Source organism: Diabrotica undecimpunctata, chromosome 8 (assembly GCF_040954645.1).
Source record: "Diabrotica undecimpunctata isolate CICGRU chromosome 8, icDiaUnde3, whole genome shotgun sequence".
NCBI classification, from domain to species: domain Eukaryota; kingdom Metazoa; phylum Arthropoda; class Insecta; order Coleoptera; family Chrysomelidae; genus Diabrotica; species Diabrotica undecimpunctata.
In genome coordinates this window covers 62,833,298-62,852,762 of record NC_092810.1, presented here as the reverse complement: position 1 = coordinate 62,852,762, position 19,465 = coordinate 62,833,298, and the positions used below count along the sequence as shown (strand labels likewise).

General features: G+C 32.9%; 1 protein-coding gene across 1 annotated transcript in view; it reads left to right on the top strand.

The window, feature by feature from the left end:
- Positions 1 to 19,465, top strand: part of LOC140447626 (uncharacterized) — a 96,459-nt gene that overhangs the window by 69,327 nt on the left and 7,667 nt on the right. The window contains exons 4-5 of the mRNA XM_072540384.1: positions 10,548 to 10,750; positions 12,900 to 13,040. Of these exons, the coding sequence (XP_072396485.1) occupies positions 10,548 to 10,750; positions 12,900 to 13,040 (344 nt within the window). The remainder of the gene's footprint in view (positions 1 to 10,547; positions 10,751 to 12,899; positions 13,041 to 19,465) is intronic.

Genomic DNA, 19,465 nt, shown 5'->3' with positions numbered 1-19,465 from the left:
GAAGGAAGAAATCCAAGCGAGAATTATGGCCGGTAACCGTTGTATTTTTGCACTAAACAATTTATTAAGAAGCAAAAACATATCTAGAAGGGCTAAGATAAGAATATATAAGACAGTAATAAGACCTATTGTATTATATGCCAGTGAAACATGGACAATGAACAAATCCGAGCAAGTCTTGCTGCAAGTCTGGGAAAGAAAAGTCCTCAGGAAAATATTTGGAGGTAAATTATGGAATGGTATATGGATAAAAAGACCAAATATGGAATTAGAGAAGATGTATGGAGAGCCGAATATCGTAGGGATCATAAAGTCACAAAGACTGAGATGGTTGGGACACATCCAAAGGATGGAAAACACGAGACTGCCAAAAAGAATGCTAATGGGGGGAATAGGAGGGAAAAGGAAAAAAGACAGACCGAAAACCAGGTGGAAGAAGGATGTTGAAAAAGACATAGAAAAACTTAAAATACCAAACTGGAAAAATAAAGCAACAAACAGAAAAGAATGGAAAAGAATAGTAACCCAAGCCACGGGCCTTCTAGGCCTGGAGAACTAAATTATATATATTATGTTACACCGACCCATTTTTTCAATCTACAGGACCTTCTTACTGTATGTGTTGACATGTATTGCAAAACATAACGATTTGTTTCAGTAACCATCAAATTGAGGATTTCGTCATTAAAAAATTGTTGGAATATATCAATAGAATTTACTGCATTTCCATTTACATCTGGAATTCTCTTTTGTAAACCGGAATTTCCTGTAAAATTTACTCTCACTCTCTCCTGAAAGTTTGAACTCCATTGAGGAATAGGTTGTGTTGGTGATGGTGATGGACGTAATTGAGTGTCTTCTTCGGAAGATGAACTTGTTGATGGAGAATCATTTGAACATTCAGAAGGCACATACTCGTCACTTGAATCACTAAAATTTTCTGGATTATGACTTTCTTCTCTCTATTCACTCTCATCACTAGACTCGTAGCTTCTGTTGTTAATACTATGGCCATAACAGTGTGCCGGATTCATTTTTATAAGCTAAAAATAGAATAAATTAATAAACTAATAATAAAACAAATAGATAATAAATTTAAGTTATGTGAATCACATAGATTATACGATACTCACATCGTATGAGAAAGCAACAAATAGAAAATTGCTTTGCTTATCACACGTAATGCACGTGGTTTTTTTGTTTACTATCTCTTGTCTATTACCCACAATACTACCACAGTTCGAAATTTCAACCGTCGGAACTTGTATATCCCCACCGCATTGAAGACATACGAGCGCGCGTAGCAAAAATCAGTTGACTGGCAATGGGTTAAGGAGTGCCGACAAAAGTGAATACTTCTTATAGCGCGTTATTACTATATGTGGTTTAATGAATTGTTTTATCTTGTGATTACTGAATTGTTAATATTTTTTTTATCATAACACCACACATTTAAGTTCTTTAAAATTTAAAAAATTACAATTTTTTCGTTTAATAATTTTAGTAATTTTTAAAATTTGGTAAATATAATATATATTCATCACATTTTCATTATTATCTTGTATTTATGTTTAATTACTTCCTTTTTGATTATCATTATATTTCATTATAATGGTTGTTAATGGTTTTTAATTTATTTTATTCTATTCAGTTCGATTCGATTGGATTCGGCTCGATTCGGGTGAATTCGATTTTATTTAATTTTTTTTAAAATATTATATTTCAATTTACGTATATGTAAGTGTATGTATAGGTATGTCTCTATTCAAATATGACACCCGGAGGGAGTGTAGTGGTCATCGTGATGTCTTCAATCTCTGTCCCTGGTCATTTCTTTTAACTTATGCATAAGTCTTTTGTATGTGCCTATAATTTGATCAATCCATCTTGTTGGTGATCTTCCTCTGACTTGCGGGATAGCCGTTTGCTGACTTTTAGCTCATTTAAAATTGAAATATTTGTCCTGTGGTCGATCCACGGAATTCGTAACATTCTTCTCCAACAGAACATTTCAGTGGCGTCTATCTTTCTTCTTTCTGCTTGTTGGAGGGTCCAAGATTCACATCCGTATGTCAGTATTGGGTATATTAAGCAGTTGATCAACCTCATTTTTAGAGTTCGTGAAATTTGAGAGTCCTTCCATATTTTGGCCATCTTTCCTACAGCGACCTTTGCTAGATCACATCTACGTTTTATGTCTTCCTGTAGTGACCCTGTGTTTGTGATCAATGATCCCAGGTATAAAAATGCGCTCACAACCTTAAACCGGTCAATCGTGGTTATGTGTGGATGATTGTTATGGGGTCTATCCACTATCATGATCTTTTTCTTTGATATGCTTAACTGCAGATCTAATAATATTTGACTTTCGTTTTCAACAAGTCGTATGAGATCGCTTAACTCTTCTTTACTATTTGCAAGAGGGCTGTATCGTCTGCAAAACGTAGGTTGTTTATTTTTCGGTCATTTATTGAGATGCCCTTTTCCCATCCTTTAAGCGTTCTTCTCATAATATGCTCCCCATATATATTAAATAATTGTGGAGACAGTATACATCCTTGTCTGATACCTTGTTCTGGATGGAATTCGTTTGAGAGTGCACTGTAGGTGTTATAGTTAAATATTATTAGAATTTCACGTGTAATAATACAACAACACAATCACTTAAACAAAACTGTATTGTTGAAGAAAAACATATTTAAAATATTTATAAAACGAGTAACTTAACAAATAGCCTCCTTATCCTAAGGTTGATATTATGAGAAACTGATTCGACTGTCGACCCCCCATTCAGACATCTGCGAGACGAGGGTAAATTACCCATAAGATAGGTTTCTAATTTAGGAGCCACCTTTCAACAGATAATGCAATCGCGAACGATTTTGTGGACTACTTGACGTCCATTAAAGGGCCATAATTTTTCACGAATGAAAGCTAATAGTAGTTGAGTTGAAAGTGGTGTTTAGAATTCAGGACAATGGGATGTTTTTTATCGTAAAAAAGCGAAGAATTATGCAGTCTTTCACCAACGTGGAGTATGTTATCTTTATCGATAAACGGATTGAGGACAAGTAGTTTACTTTTAGAGTCAACATTACCATGTCTTTTAAGGTGTGTTGTCATAAAGCGTTTCGTTTTATACTAGTTTAATTGTATATTTTAAAGCATTATATATTTCCTCGCAAGAAAGGTTGTCGAAGCTCCTTTGTTTAGGAGAAAATTTACAATTGTTTATAAAGCATAAAACATAAGCGATAATGCGTTGTAGTTTTACAAATGAGGATATTTTAGTGATGAAGTAGAATTTCATGTGAACTCTTGCGATAAGAACTGATAATGGTCGAAGTTCAGAAGGTTCATGTTCTATTAGGCCAATCAGTTTCTAGTTTAGAGAGATGATGGACCATAAAACCACTTCTCAGAACTGATAAGTGATGTAGGAGAAGTTCTCCTTGATAAAAGATCTTCGGGATTTTCAAGTGTATTCACGTAACGCCATGTATGAGATTCGGTCAAAGTTTTAATTTCAGAAACTCTCTTTGTCACAAACGTCTTTAGCAAATTCGGAGCAATTTTTATCCATCCTAGAACAATATTGGAGTTGCTCCAGTAAATAATTTCTTCGAAATCTAATTGCATGTGTTGTTTTACCTTGTCCATCAGCTCAGCGAGCAATACAGCTTCACAAAGTTCTAGGCGCGATTCCCTGAAAAGTGTTTTAAAGGAGCTACTCTGGTTTTGGAGCAAAGTAGGTGACAACGAAAACTTTCGAAATTTTCAGTATGAAAAACCATGTAGTTGAATTGACTTGTAATTTGTACAAATGACATGCCTAGGAATTTGTAACTGATTAAGTTTAACGAGTTGAGTCTGATATGTAACCCATTTTGTAAAGATATCCATGGGAACGACTTCGTCCCAGGATATTTTTAATTTCCACAGATCTTGGAGAATAATTTTAGATGTTATAGTTACAGCCGAAAGTAAACCTAGTGGATCAAATATTTTCGATATAGTGGAATGAATAAGTCTCCTTGTAACCTTATAATTGTGCTCTATAGGTTGAACATTGAAATGAAAAGTATCAGATTTTGGACTCCACGATAAACCCAAAGTGTTTATAGTATCGTCAGGTCCAATTTCTATAGGAACATTATTTGGATTGTAAAAGTTCAAAATAGGTGCGTTTGACTTCCATTTTCTCAATTGGAAATCATGACCAGACAATAATTCGGAAGTTAGTGATTTAATGCATTTGATATCTTCTATTGTAGAACCACCCGTGTGAAGGTTATCGACATAAAAGTCCCGGAAAATTATTATATGTCGGGGAAATCGCTCGCATACATATGTGTCACTTCTTGAACACATCTAGTGGCAAGAAAACTAGCAGAAGCAGTACCGTAAAATACGGTGTTTATACAGATCGCCGTATGATGTTTTGTAAGGACCGTTCTTTCTCCTTTATCAGTATTTGTCGATACCTCTTTTCTATGTCGGCTGTAAGTACAAAACTGTGTTTCACGTAAAAACGTGAGATGATAGTGAAAAGATCATCTTGTAAATTAGGTCCAACCATAAGAATATCGTTCAGGGAAAAACCTGTATCTGTTTTGGCAGAACCGTTAAAAACAACACGAACTTTGTTCTCTTTATAGACACAATGATAAGGAAGCAATAACTCAGGGCCTATAGTTTCACCGGGTGAAACGGACATATTGTGTAAGGATGAGTATTCATCGATGAATCGAGTGTAATCATCTTTTAATTCGAAATTCGCATTAAGCTTCTCTTCAAGAGAATAACATCTTTTTGTTGCTGTAGTCTTAGAGTCGCCTAGATTGTCGACAAAAGATTTCAAAGGAAGTGATACTACAAACCTACCAGAAGAATTAAGAGAGGTCGTTTTTAAAAAGTGATCTTCACAAGAAAGTTCTTCGTTGCACAAAAATTTTGTTTTTGGGCATTCTTCAATTTTTCAACATTTTTGAAGTTGATCTTCAATGCTCAAATTGTTTATGTTGACATCTTTTGAAAATAATGGACATGAGATAATCCATCCGAGTAGGTTTTTTGAAGAATTGGTTGCCCAGGTGCTAATGTAATCTGACCAATACAAATTAAATTCCAGAAGATAACTACACCGATGAGAAGATCAATAGGAGATGGAATGTTGAAGTCTGGATCGGCCAGAGTAATGTTAGAAGGAATATTTAGTGATTTCTTATCGAATGTGACAGAAGGTAAATTTCCTGCAATTTCTAGAAATACTAAGCAAGAAATTACTTAAGAAAAGTTTAAAGTTCTGGATTTAAATTTGACTGATGTTCTGTAGCTTACAATAGAATTTGTTTGGTTTATACCAGAAATAGAAAAAGGCGTTTTGGTTGTAGGCAACCTTAGAAGATTTAATAGGCACTGGGAAATGAAATTACTCTCCGAGGCGTTATCTAGAAGTGCATGAGCCACGTGTTCGTTAAATGATATGCAAAGACGTTTATCTTTACAGTTGACAGCAGAGTAGAGGAGTTGTGCTCAAACGAAATGTTACGTGCTGTCACTGCATTAGAATCTTCTAATGTACCTAGACTTGAGCAAGGTAAATGGCTGATGGTTTGATTACTGGTTTCAGTATGCCTTTGAGTTACTTTGGAAGTGTAAAAGTGTGTGGTGTATTTTTCCACATTTACGACACCCCGAAGATTTACAGTTCTTAGTGAGATGACCACTACGCAGACAATTTATGCAAAGTCGTAAGCGTTTTGCTGCATTATGTCTTAATAACGTTTCTAATCTAAGAAATTTAGGACAAGTGTAAATTAGATGTTTTTGTTTGCATAAAGAACAGTTGGGGGGGACATTATTAGTTGACAAGAAATTTTTGGACTTCGGATGCCTGTAGATGGAAATTTGGGACGAGATTTTTCCTCTTGATGATTAAGAGATCCTAAGACTCTACAGTTGCCTTTTAGAAATTCAGTTAAGTTACTCAAAGATAGGTAATGTACTTTTGTCCTCTTTAATTGACAGTTCCCATTCTCTGTGTATAGCATTGTCTAGTTATGTGGTGATTACGTATGGTATGAGGGTATCCCAAGAAACCATCAAGTAAAGTACAAAAATTATTGTGTGAATTTTTGAAACATTTGGTAAATTAAATTTTTTTTTAATGTGATTATTGACAAGTAGACATTTGTTTTCAAATCTGCCTTTTAGTAATTCCCATGCAGTTTCGTATGTTGCGTCAGAAATGTCTAGGTTACGTATTGTTTTTGCGGCTATACCTTGTAGAGATAATCTTATGTAATGGATTTTCTGAATATTTTAAAGTTTGGTGTTGGTATATATAATAGAATTAAATGATTGAATTGATAGCGTGTAACCTAATCTTAATAGATCTTTGTGAATTGTTTTCAGACGAAATTGCCGAATTTGAAGCTTGAGTAGTTTGAACATGGGGTTTTGAAAAATTTGTATCAATAAAGTCTCGCACAGCGCTAGTAATATGGCAAAACGGTATCTGCGTTGGCAATATAGTCCTCATCAGAGGCCGCAATAAGTCATTGACCGTTGTCAAAATCATCAAAAAGTTTCTTAATTATATCAAGTCTGAGTTGTAAATCTCTAAAGTTAATTTACTGTAAAGGTTTGTTTTTGATAGAATTAAAATACGTACTAAAACGTGCTACACAACCTTTGATTGAGAAGCGTTTAGTTTTTGCTATAGCGTTGTCAGTCATATTGATAATATAATTTTATATATTATTTATTCACAAAAATAAAAATATGCGCACAATTTATATTTTGATTGTTTTAAGTCCAAACCGATAGGACCTGAAATATACCAAAGGAGATTATTTTAAATAATATACGGTCGATACCAAAACAAAAATTTTTATTATATATATATATATATATATATATATATATATATATATATATATATATATATATATATAAACTAAGGTACACTCGAAGAGTGGTGGGTTTTTCGGTCAAAGTGGAGGAATAAAAGACAAAGACGATGGCTACTTCATCTATTTATTGAAGACGTTTCGCTTTCTGCTCAGAAAGCATCATCAGTTCATCTAAAAAGAACAATATGAAACCAAACATCCATAGAGAAGTTATAACCAAAGTGTGTTACCTTACAAAGACATGTAGCAGTCAGTGATGTTAAAAATATGAAAAAGCTTACAAAGCTGGACATTCAGAGTTAACGTTGTATATAACAATTAATTGAAACTAGGTAAAGTTTGCAAGTTATATATATATATATATATATATATATATATATATATATATATATATATATATATATATATATATGTATATATTAATAAAATTTCGTGTTTTGGTATCGACCGTATATTATTTAAAATAATTTTCTTGGGTATATGTCAGGTTCTATCGTCTTGGAATTAAAACAATTCTATTTTCTGCTCACTTAATATTTCGCCAACTGATTGTTGGCTTCATCAGAAGTGCACTACAAATTTATTAAAACAAAGGGATAAGCAACATTAAGATAAAATTACATAAATGTTCACAAAAAAAGACAAGACATTTGTTTTACACCTTCACAATTAGACTGACAATTTTTAAAATAAGTTAATATACACATAAAACAACAAATTTTAAAAATTGTCAGTCTAATTGTCACGACAACACAAGAATAAAGACTGGAATAAATATAAAGAAATACAAAAACTAATAAGAAAAAAGATAATGGAAGCAAAAGCTCAGTGGCTTGTAGAAACTTGCGAAGAGATAGAAGACCTACAGAATAAACATGATGATAGACTTCTCCATAAGAAAATTAAATAAATGTGTGGGATCAGAAACACTAGGCAGTGTGGCAAAATAACAAGCACGGGTGATGAGTCCTGACCACAATAGAAGAAATAAGTGTTGAATGGCAAACATACATACAAAATCTATTCTCAGACGATAGAACAATAAATTTTGATAGACAAACAAACATCGAAAATAACGACTTGCCCATCTTAACATCAGAAATAAAATACGCCTTAAAAAATATGAAAACCGGAAAAGCCTCTGGACCTGATTACGTTCATAGTGAAATTATACAACTTTTGGAAGAAGACAATTTAGAACTATTATCAAGACTCTTCAACAGTATATACAAGACTGGTACAATTCCACAAGATATGTTAACGTCTACGTTTGTGCCTATACCCAAATCAAACTACGCAAAAAAATGTAACGACTTTCGATTAATAAGTCTCATGCCCCATATTCTGAAGCTATTTCTAAAAATTATCCATAACAGAATTTACAAAACATGCGAAGAAGATATGGGTCCGGAACAATTTGGCTTTAGAAACGGTATGAGAACTCGAGAAGCTTTGTTCAGTTTCATTGTTCTCATGCAAAAGTGTCGGGATCAACAAAAAGATGTCTACTTGTGCTTTATAGATTATTAAAAGGCTTTTGACAAATCAAACACGATCAGCTAATAGAATGCTTGCAAAAAAAGAACCTGGATCCAAACGACATTAATACACTACGTGAACTCTACTGGAACCAAAACGCCTCTGTCAGAACTGAAATGGGTGATACTGAAACCATAAGCATCCAAAGAGGAGTTAGACAAGGTTGTATGTACTCAGAGGACATCTTTGCACATGCTCTAGATGAAGCACAAGAAGGAATAAAAGTCAATGGAAAAATCGTGAACAATATCAGGTGCCGAAGATACAGTACTGATTGCTGGCAGTGAAGAAGAACTACAAATTCTGTTAACCAAAGTAGTGCGAGAAGGAGAACTATACGGCCTTAAGGTGAATGTAAAAAAAACCAAAACAATGGTAATTTCAAAAAAACACACACCAGTTATAAACATACTAGTCAACAACAATCTAGTTGAACAAGTGAAAAAGTTTAAGTATCTAGGCTGTTGGATACATGAAACCTTAGACCAAGAACAAGAGGTTAAATGTAGAATAGAACAGGCAAGAAACACCTTCTTAAAGATGCGACAGTTACTACCCGTAATCTTGATTTGTCCCTACGATACCGCATGATAAAGTGTTATGTATATAGTGTACTATTACACGGCGTGGAAGCTTGGACGTTAACAGTCAGCTCGTTACGACGTTTAGTGAGCTTTGAGATGTGGGTATTTCGTCGTATGCTGAAAATTCCATGAACCGACCGCGTTAGAAATGAAGAAGTTTTAAGGCGTATGAATAGAGAACGTGAACTCACAGAAATTGTCAAGAAGCGTAAAACGTCTTATCTTGGACACATATTTAGACACGACAGGTATAACTTCCTTCAGCTTATTATCGAAGGGAAAATAGAAGGCAGACGCGGCCCGGGTAGACGACAAATGACCTGGCGGCGCAACATCAAAGATTGGACAGGATTAGACTTTCAAAGTTTAATAAGGAAAGCCCAAAATAGAGAAGACTTTACAGAGGTCATCGCCAACCTTCGCTAAGAAGACGGCACCTAAAGAAGAAGAAGTCTAATTGTGAAAGTATAAAACAAATGTTTGTCTTGTCTTTTTTTGTGAAAAGTTCAATCTCTGTAAGTAAATATTTATGTAATTTTATCTTAATGTTGCTTATCTCTTTGTTTTAATAAATTTGTAGTGCACTTCTGATGAAGCCAACAATCAGTTGGCGAAATATTAAGTGACCAGAAAATAGAATTGGTTTAATTAGAGACCGATAGAACCTGACATATACCCAAGAAAATTTATATATATATATATATATATATATATATATATATATATATATATATATATATATATATATATCTTTAAGGTATATGACCGTTTAATTTAATATAAAAAAATAATATAATATATATAATATATATATATATATATATATATATATATATATATATATATATATATATATATATATATGTGTATATATAGAAAAGAAATTTAATCTTTGCAGATAAGTTAAATAGTAAACTCTTAAATATTGGGGAAATCTGCAAGAAAGACTCTAATGAGTATCAATTGTTTCGCCGAACGTTTTCGCCAAAGAGAATTAATTTGGCTGCTTCAGGGCTGAAAGAGAATAAATTATAATTAGCTACCATATATTATCTATTAAAAACATTATTGATCTTACCGTAACTTAGAATTGTAGAGTTAGTTGTAAGATCAATAATGTTTTTAATAGATAATATATGGTAGCTAATTATAATTTATTCTCTTTCAGCCCTGAAGAAGCCAAATTAATTCTCTTTGGCGAAAACGTTCGGGGAAACAATTGATACTCATTAGAGTCTTTCTTGCAGATTTCCCCAATATTTAAGAGTTTACTATATATATATATATATATATATATATATATATATATATATATATATATATATATATATATATATTTATATATATATATATATTTATATATATATATATATATATATTTATATATATATTATATATATATATATATATATATATATATATATATATGTATATATATAAAATACTCCCAACTGTATAATGATGCATGTACCCATATATCTAATTGTGTTGTATTAATAAATTTTAGACGATCCTCAGAAATGGATGGTTTTGGCAAAGGATAAATTTAGTTACTTAAACCAAAAGAAGGTTGGACCTAGGTGTTACCGATGCAGGCATTTCGGTCACACAGGTGATAGATGTCCAGATAAACCAAATCCTCCACCTTGTATATTATGTGGAGAATCTGGTCATCAAGAAGCTAGATGTCCAAATCAAATGTGCCTTCAGGTATAGTTTGTTTCTATTTTTAATATTTCGGTTCCTTTGTACTTGCGGTAATATATATTGTAGAACGCTTTATAGGTTGCGACGTGTGAACCCTTCTTTTTTACAACCAACCGGATGTCTGTACGAAGCGTTTTAGATGGGAAGCACGCTTATACGAAAAGCATTGGTCACATTATATTTGAGACTTCCCCCCTATTTTTGTGTATTCACTCCTATAGAGTTAATTTGGGGACAATTAAAACTTAGTTTACGGCGTGCAAATACATTTCCTAAAAGGTAATTGATGTAATTAAAAAAGAAGTATCTAATATTACCAAAGAAGACTGACCAAAAAGAATCGCCAAAGTAATCAAAGTTGAAGAAGACTATAAGAAGATTGGACACTTTAACATAAACAGTTGAAATAAATTTATTAATGAATTGAATGATGATAGTAACGCAGAAAATACGGAAGAAAGAAAAAATGAAATGAAAGAAAGTGTATTTTAGTTGATTCCTTGTTAATTGTTATGTTGGGCAGTTAAGATTCCGACAAATTACAATTGTAATAATGAAAAGGCTCTTGTTTTTATAAAGTTGTTCTATTTTTAGGTTTTGTATTTTTGAAACAAATAAAAAAAGAGTGGGGACATGTTTCAATTTCATGCTGAATTTTAAAAATTTTGAGCTGTATACTTACGTTAGTTTTGATTTAATTCTGTTTCTAAAAGTAATGAAAGCATGTTAGGCTGTTTCGAAAGAAAAGTACTAAGGCGAATCTATGGAGCAGTGAACGACAATGGAGTGTGGAGAAGACGATACAACTTTTAACTTTATAAAATATACCAGGAACCTGGTATCGTAAAACATATTAAGATAGGACGTCTGAGGTGGATGTAATGCAGATGGAACAAAATAACCCGGCTAGAAAACTTCTCCTTGATAGACCCATCGGTCAGAGAAGAAGAGGAAGACCCAGAACAAGGTTCCTTGATAAAATCGATGAAGACATGAGAATTATGGGAATACTTGCTTGGCGAAGGAAGGCGACGGATAGGGACGACTGAAGAGAAATTCTTGAGGAGCCTAGGACCTACGCAGGGTTGTAAAGCCAGAATGATGATGATGATATACGATATATTCTGCTTTAACGGTAGATACTTAAATAAAAAATAAATATTTTTAATTACCAGAAACCCCAGCCGCCACACTATATCTTAACTATCAAAATTATCAAAACCTACAAATATGTGCGTTGTACTATATGTCTTACTGCAACTATACCATTTATAAATGAATTTTACTCTAAATCACAATCATCAAATTCAATATTATATGTACTTGCGTTTTTGGTTTGTCTGAAGCTGAAAATCTTAGCTCAGCAGCGGTACATACGATTTCAACCAAATTTTGTGAGCAGATTAATAGAATTTCTTCTTCTTCAAGTATCGCCTTCGATCCAAAGGTTGGCAGCCATCAAGGCTACGCGCATTTTCATTATCTACTCAGTACTGATCACAGTTCGGTATAATATAAACTTTGATACCCTTGACATATTATTGGACTTTGTCTACCTTATCGGTTACGTTAACTTCTAGATATTCAAATTTTTGACTTTTTGAAAACGAGATTCCGTATAAGCGGCTATTCTATTATCTGTTTTTATCTTTCAATGTGTTGTTTCTTTTAAATTGTGTCCCATTTCCTTAAACTTTGTTTTTTGCTCATTGATAATCAATCCACATCTTGGCTCCATTGTCGAGTAACTAAAACCTCAGTAACTCATTCTTTATTCGTACTATGTATTAGGACTATTTGGGTATAGGCAAACATCTAGTTCCTGTTATCATAGATCGTCCTTTGTGTTCTTATATACCTTTCCCAATTTGCTCAAAATATTGCCTCACAAATTTTCTCCAGTACTCATTGTGTAGAACGGCGTAACATTTGTATAATATACTGGACAGGGCATTTGTAGTATAGCACAAATTTGCAGGGGTACATTCAACTATAACGCTTATTTCGTCTGTTTCCTATAAACTACAAAGTGTATTGATGTGAAAAGAACATGAAATAAAACTTAATTTGGTTATGGCTTCACTTTGAGTTTTTTGTTGAATATTTGAGTATGCGATAATTTTATTTTAATATTAGTGCATTTTTATTTCAGTGTGGAAATAAAGAAGAGTACAGCACATCAATCTATTGTAGAAGATGTTTTAAATATCGAGAGATGATGTGCAACCTGTGTAAAATGAAGGGACACCTTGAAAAATTTTGTCCTGATTTATGGAGAAGATATTATTTAACAGTAAGTTAATGCTTTTTTATATTATTTACTTAGCATTACTTTTGACAAATTACTTACAAGAATCTCGCTAAAGAACTTTCTGCTACGTTTAGTCGTAAATACTTACGGCCGGTTTCACAAAGTAAAGTTATCTTGCGGTTAAGAGATAACCAGCGGTTACCCTGAAATATAGGTTTCACAATATAAGGCCAACAGCTCGGGTTGTGGTTAACCTACAAAATTTTTAACCCAAAGTAAAAGCGGTGGTTAAGGCAAGACTAAGGCGCATCTATGGAGCGGTAAATGAAAATGGTGTCTGGAGAAGACGATACAACTTCGAACTCTATAGGATATACCAGGAACCAGATATCGTAAAACACATAAAGATAGGACGTCTGAGGTGGGTAGGCCATGTAATGCGGATGGAGCAAATCGACCCAGCTAGAAAAACGCTCCTTGATAGACCTATTGGTCAAAGAAGAAGAGGAAGACCCAGAACAAGATTCCTAGATAACATCGATGAAGACATGAGAAATATAGAAATACGTGCTTGGCGGAGGAAGGCGATGGATAGGGACGACTGGAGAAAAATTCTTGGGGAGGTTGGGACCCACACAGGGTTGTAAAGCCAAAATGATGATGAAAAGCGGTGGTTTAGAATTAACCATGATATCCTAACCTAATTTCGAATTTCGTTTTGTTGACATTGACAGAGTGTAGACAGACACGTAAATTATTAATTAATCAGATATGGATTTATATGATGTAAATGCTTTTAGCAGTGACGAGGAAGCTGGCAGACCAAGAATCATTAGGCACAGAATAAATTATTTTGAAGAAGTAAACCATGAAAATTTTTTCTACGATTTAGATTCTCAAAGAACACAGTTGAAAATATTTTGGAGCAAATTGAAGATACATCTTTGAAGATAGATATCTTGAACATTTTTGTGGGTTCAATTTTATAATTTTAATTTTAACTTGGAAGAACAAACAACCACTACTTAGAACAAACTACCACACTAGAACAGAACTTGAAAATGAGAATAATATTTGTATATTATTTTCGATCTAACGTTACAAATGTGTCATAACTCATCTGTACTGGTCAATGTCCATAATATTTACCGACAATATTCCATAAAAATCTGATTATTGCCCATAATTTCCTACCAACATAAGAAAAATAAAAAGAAACCTAATGTTAAGTGACCATAACCGAATCTGTGAATGTGAAACGGCATCTGTCAGTTAAACTAGGGGTAAAGGTTACTTAACTCCTAGGGTTAACCACTGATTGTGAAACTGACCGTTAATGGTTATGGTATGATATGCATAACAATACCCCCAAAAATTTGTTTCTATTAGCTAGAAGGAAAAATACAAGAGAAGGCAGAATCATTTGTCACATCCTGACTCGATATAAAGCGATATAAAGCGGAACAATATTGGTATGCCTAACAGAATTAAAAGCACCTACAGCGGTCATAAAAATGGTTAAAATCATATAAAACAGTAAAATGTAAAGTACTTATACGAGGGCAAATATCAGCAGAATGTATAATGAAAAATATGGATGTCATCCATAGTTTGTTGAGAGTTACGGTGTATTCGGTGGCAAGCGAGAGGTTGCCGCGCTGTGAAAATTATATCAGCATAAAATATATATTTTCTGATACAATTAAATAAAATTTTCAAAATAAAGCAAAAGATTGAAACGATGATGCCATGGGAATAAAGTAGGATAAAACTTAAAAATAAAAAGAGGAGAATTTCGGTTAAATTTTGAATTTATAAGTGACACTATACAAACAAGAAAATTTACGAATGTATACTGCTGTTGTGCTTCAATTATGATTAATAGCTACTAATCAACATTTACTGTCACTGCAAAAAGCAAAAAAGTATTAAAAATAGTTTAATGTATATCAGAGAGTAGAATAAGTTCTAGAAAATTGGAAGCAATATACTGTTAACTCTTAAAAATTCTTTTGTTTAATGTTATAATTATACTGTGCACACCTATTGGCACAAGAGTTCCGATGTGGTTCTGAGAGTTTCGTTATGTAAGGGTTATTTAAAGTTTCCCTATTTTGTGGCTGTTTTTTTACAGTTTTTTCGGAATTTGTTATTTACGTTCTGCTAGTGTTTAAACTTCGACAATAAACATGAATTATACTTCGCTTCATTCCATCAGTCTAGAACACAAATGGCATCACTGCTTTGCTAGTGAAGTACACACCAGTCGAAAGTAAATAAACCAAATCTTCATCCGGTCACCCCCCGTCTGGCCTCATTCTTGCTTTTAGTGTCGTACGCATAAGTCGCTATAAAGTGTTTTTTGTGTTAGTGCTTAATAATGCCGGAAAGAAAACATAAATATATTAGAAATTGTAAGACAGCTACGAGACCTTCAAAATGCTGTCACAGAATTATCAGCTAACAACTCCTCATGTAAGTAATTTAATCAATTTTGTTACGGTTATTGGGAATTTTCCAACGCAAATATGACATTACTCATCACTCAGTTAAAATAGAATTCTTGCCTATGCATGCATGGCATCGAACCGGCTGTTGCTGATGGTGTCTTTGTTTGTTTGTTTACAAAATTATAAGGTTAACATTGCACTTTAGATATTTTATGAGATAACTACGTAACGGCGTGTAGGGATTTACCTTTTTTAAAGGCCCTACCACACAATATTTTGCCGTATTTTCAATAAGTAAAATACACAGACTTAATTAAAAAATTGTGTGCAAGGATTTACCTCATAGAGGCCTTGTATCACAAAATTGATAGATGTTTACGTAAAGATGAACACATATCGAATATCGATGGTATAATGAAAACAGTTACGTAATCGTGTGTAAGGATTTACCTTTTATAGGCCTTACAACACATTTTATTTTAACAAACAGATACAAAAATAAATTTTGCAGATTAGAACCTAACGATTTACATTAGAATGTTTTGTGCAAGGATTGATCTTTTCATAGACCTTTTCAACACGAATGTAATGGTAAAAATCTGTGTTTAATAAAATCTGTGTTATGCTTGTGATATATATCGTAGATATAGCATTCGAATTTTTATTTATTTTAATTTTTTACATAACAGTGTGTAAGGGTTTACCTTATTTATAGGCCTTACAACACATTATTTTCTTTTAGCAAGCAGGTACAAATAATTTGCAGAATAAAATCTAACGACTTGCTTTACAATGTTTTGTGCAAATATTGATCTTTTTATAGACTTTTCTGGAACGGTATATGGTATCTGTGATATTCTTGTGATATATATCATGGATATAGCATCGGATTTTCTTTCATCTTAATTTTCTGTTTATTTATTTGTTTATTTTCTTCCTTATTTCACTTCTTGGTTATCAGAGTCTGGCATTTCGTTTATTTCAGACTCTGGTTCAAGTTGTGATCCGATTCGGACCCCTCACGCCGTTTTAAGAGGATTAGGGCCAACTCCCTTGCTTCGTCGGATTCAGAGGAAGAAAACACAGACGAGAATGCACAGTCTGACTTGATTAATATTGCACTTTAGATATTTTATTAGATAACTACGTAACGGTGTGTAGGGATTTACCTTTTTAAAGGCCCTACCACACAATATTTTGCCGTATTTTCAATAAGTAATGTACACAGACTTAATTAAAAAATAATGTGCAAGGATTTACCTCATAGAGGCCTTGTATCACAAAATTGATAGATGTTTACGTAAATATGAATACATATCGAATATCAATGGTATAATGAAAACAGTTACGTAATCGTGTGTAAGGATTTACCTTTTATAGGCCTTACAACACATTTTATTTTAACAAGCAGATACAAAAATAAATTTTGCAGATTAGAATCTAACGATTTACATTAGAATGTTTGGTGCAAGGATTGATCTTTTCATAGACCTTTTCAACACGAATGTAATGGTAAAAATCTGCGTTTAATAAAATCTGTGTTATGCTTATGATATATATCGTAGATATAGCATTCGAATTTTTATTTATTTTAATTTTTTACATAACAGTGTGTAAGGGTTTACCTTATTTATAGGCCTTACAACACATTATTTTCTTTTAGCAAAATGGAGCAAAGTTACTCGAAATCGTTTCATTTTGAAAGCTATTAAGGGGTACAAAATTCCATTTGATTTAAAACCTTGCCAGAATCAATCATTTTATAAAAAATGTTGTCATTCCGATCACCAGGCAATGAGGACAGCTGTTGAGGAATTGATAGAAACTGGTGCTGTATCACCGTGTAATTCAAATAAGAAAGACTTTATATCCTCATTTTTTCTAGTACCGAAGTCTAGTCGAGGAAACAGAATTGTTTTAAATTTAAAACGATTAAATTCTTATATTATAGCTTCACATTTTAAGTTAGATGATTACAGGACTGTAAAAAGTTTAATTACTCCAGGTTGCTACATGGTCTCTCTAGATTTAAATGATGCTTACTTTGGAATACCAATCAATAAACAGCATCGTAAATTTTTAAAATTTCAGTACAATGGAAAAATGTTTCAATTAACGTTTTTACCTTTTGGTTTATCAGTCGCGCCATATTTGTTCACAAAAATTTTAAAACCTGTTACTCAATATTTAAAATTTAGAAATATTCTTATTCCTAACTACTTGGATGATTGTTTATTGTTAGGGAGTACAAAATTAGAATGCATTAATAATCTAAAAATTACAATTGAACTGTTTCTAGAATTGGGTTTCATAATTAATTATAAGAAAAGTACACTCATTCCAACTCAACAAATAACGTTTTTAGGGTTTATCTTTAACAGCGTTGATATGTCATTGTCTCTAACTCAGGAGGAAATTACCAATACAATAACAATAATTCGGTCAATTTTGAAGTTTCAAACTTGTAAAATCCGTCGGTTTGCGAGAATTATTGGTTCTCTAATATCGATTTGCCCTGCAGTTAAATACGGTTACCTCTACACCAAAGTCCTTGAACGGAAAAAATATTTAGCTTTAAAAAGAGAAGGTGGGGACTATAATAGACATTTATTAATTGATAACGATATTCGAACTGAATTACAATGGTGGATATCAGCCATACCACAAGCAAAAACATCTTTGCAGCAATCTACATGTCAAATGATAATTTTTATAATTAATACAAACTAATGTTTGTATTTTGAGAACGATTTCCGAAGTGGGAATTGAAACGTCAATAAACGTATTTTAACCTTTAATTGTGGCTTATTCCCATTTAAATAGTAATTAAATGATAATTTATTCGGATGCTTCCTTGTCTGGATGGGGAGCTTGTTGTGATGCAGAAAAAATTCATGGTTTTTGGTCGGAAGATGCAAAAAGCTTAATATCAATCATTTAGAATTACTTGGGTCACTACCTATATGGGTCTTAAAAGTTTTTGCTAAACATAAAAGATCTTGCTCAATACTTTTAAGAATTGACAACACCACTGCTATCTCTTATATCAATAAAATGGGAGGCATAAAGTATCCTAAGCTAGTCTATTTAGCCCGCTGTATATGGCAGTGGTGTGAGACGAGAGATATCCTTATTTTTGCATCCTACATAGAATCAAAAAGTAATTCAGTAGCAGACGCGGAATCACGTTGGCTAACTATTGATACGGAATACTCGTTAAATCAAGCAGCATATAACCAAATAATGGAAACATTTGGCAAACCGCAGATTGGTTTATTTGCTTAAATATCTAATGCTCAATGTCCAAAATATGTGTCATGGAAGAAAGACCCCGATTCATTAGCTGTAGACGCTTTCACTTTAAATTGGAACAATTACAAATTTTATGCTTTTCCGCCGTTTTCGTTGGTTATAATTTCGTTGGTACTTAATAAAATAATATTAGATAAAGCAGAAGGGATTGTGGTGGTTCCTCTTTGGGAAGCTCAATGTTGGTATCCAGTTTTCTTAAAACTTCTAAAATTTAGACCCATTTTGTTTAAACCAAAAAGAGACCTAATGATATCTCCCTTTAATTGCAGCCACCCCATGTGGTTGAAGATTACCTTGGTGGCAGGGATTGTATCCGGCGAGCGTACCTAAACCAGGGTTTTTCTGTAGAAATAACAGATATAATGTTGTCATCATTGTCAGAATCTACAATATAGCAGTACAGTGTGGTGTACAGGAAATGGTGATCATACTGTCAAAAAAAAAAAACCTATTGCTCTGTTTTGATGCATCTGATAAAGATGTTATGCAATTTTTGTTAACAGAATATGAAAGGGGAAGTAGTTACTCCACTTTAAATATATTCCGATCGGCTATTTCTCTAATAGTACCAAATATTACCACTGAACTGTTCCGCGCTGCAATAAGCAAAGTGAAGATAGCCGTGATGATCGCCAACGTCCGGAACGGATAGGCACTTTAAGAAGACCAAATATTAAACAATCTGAAGCTCTTAATAGATATCTT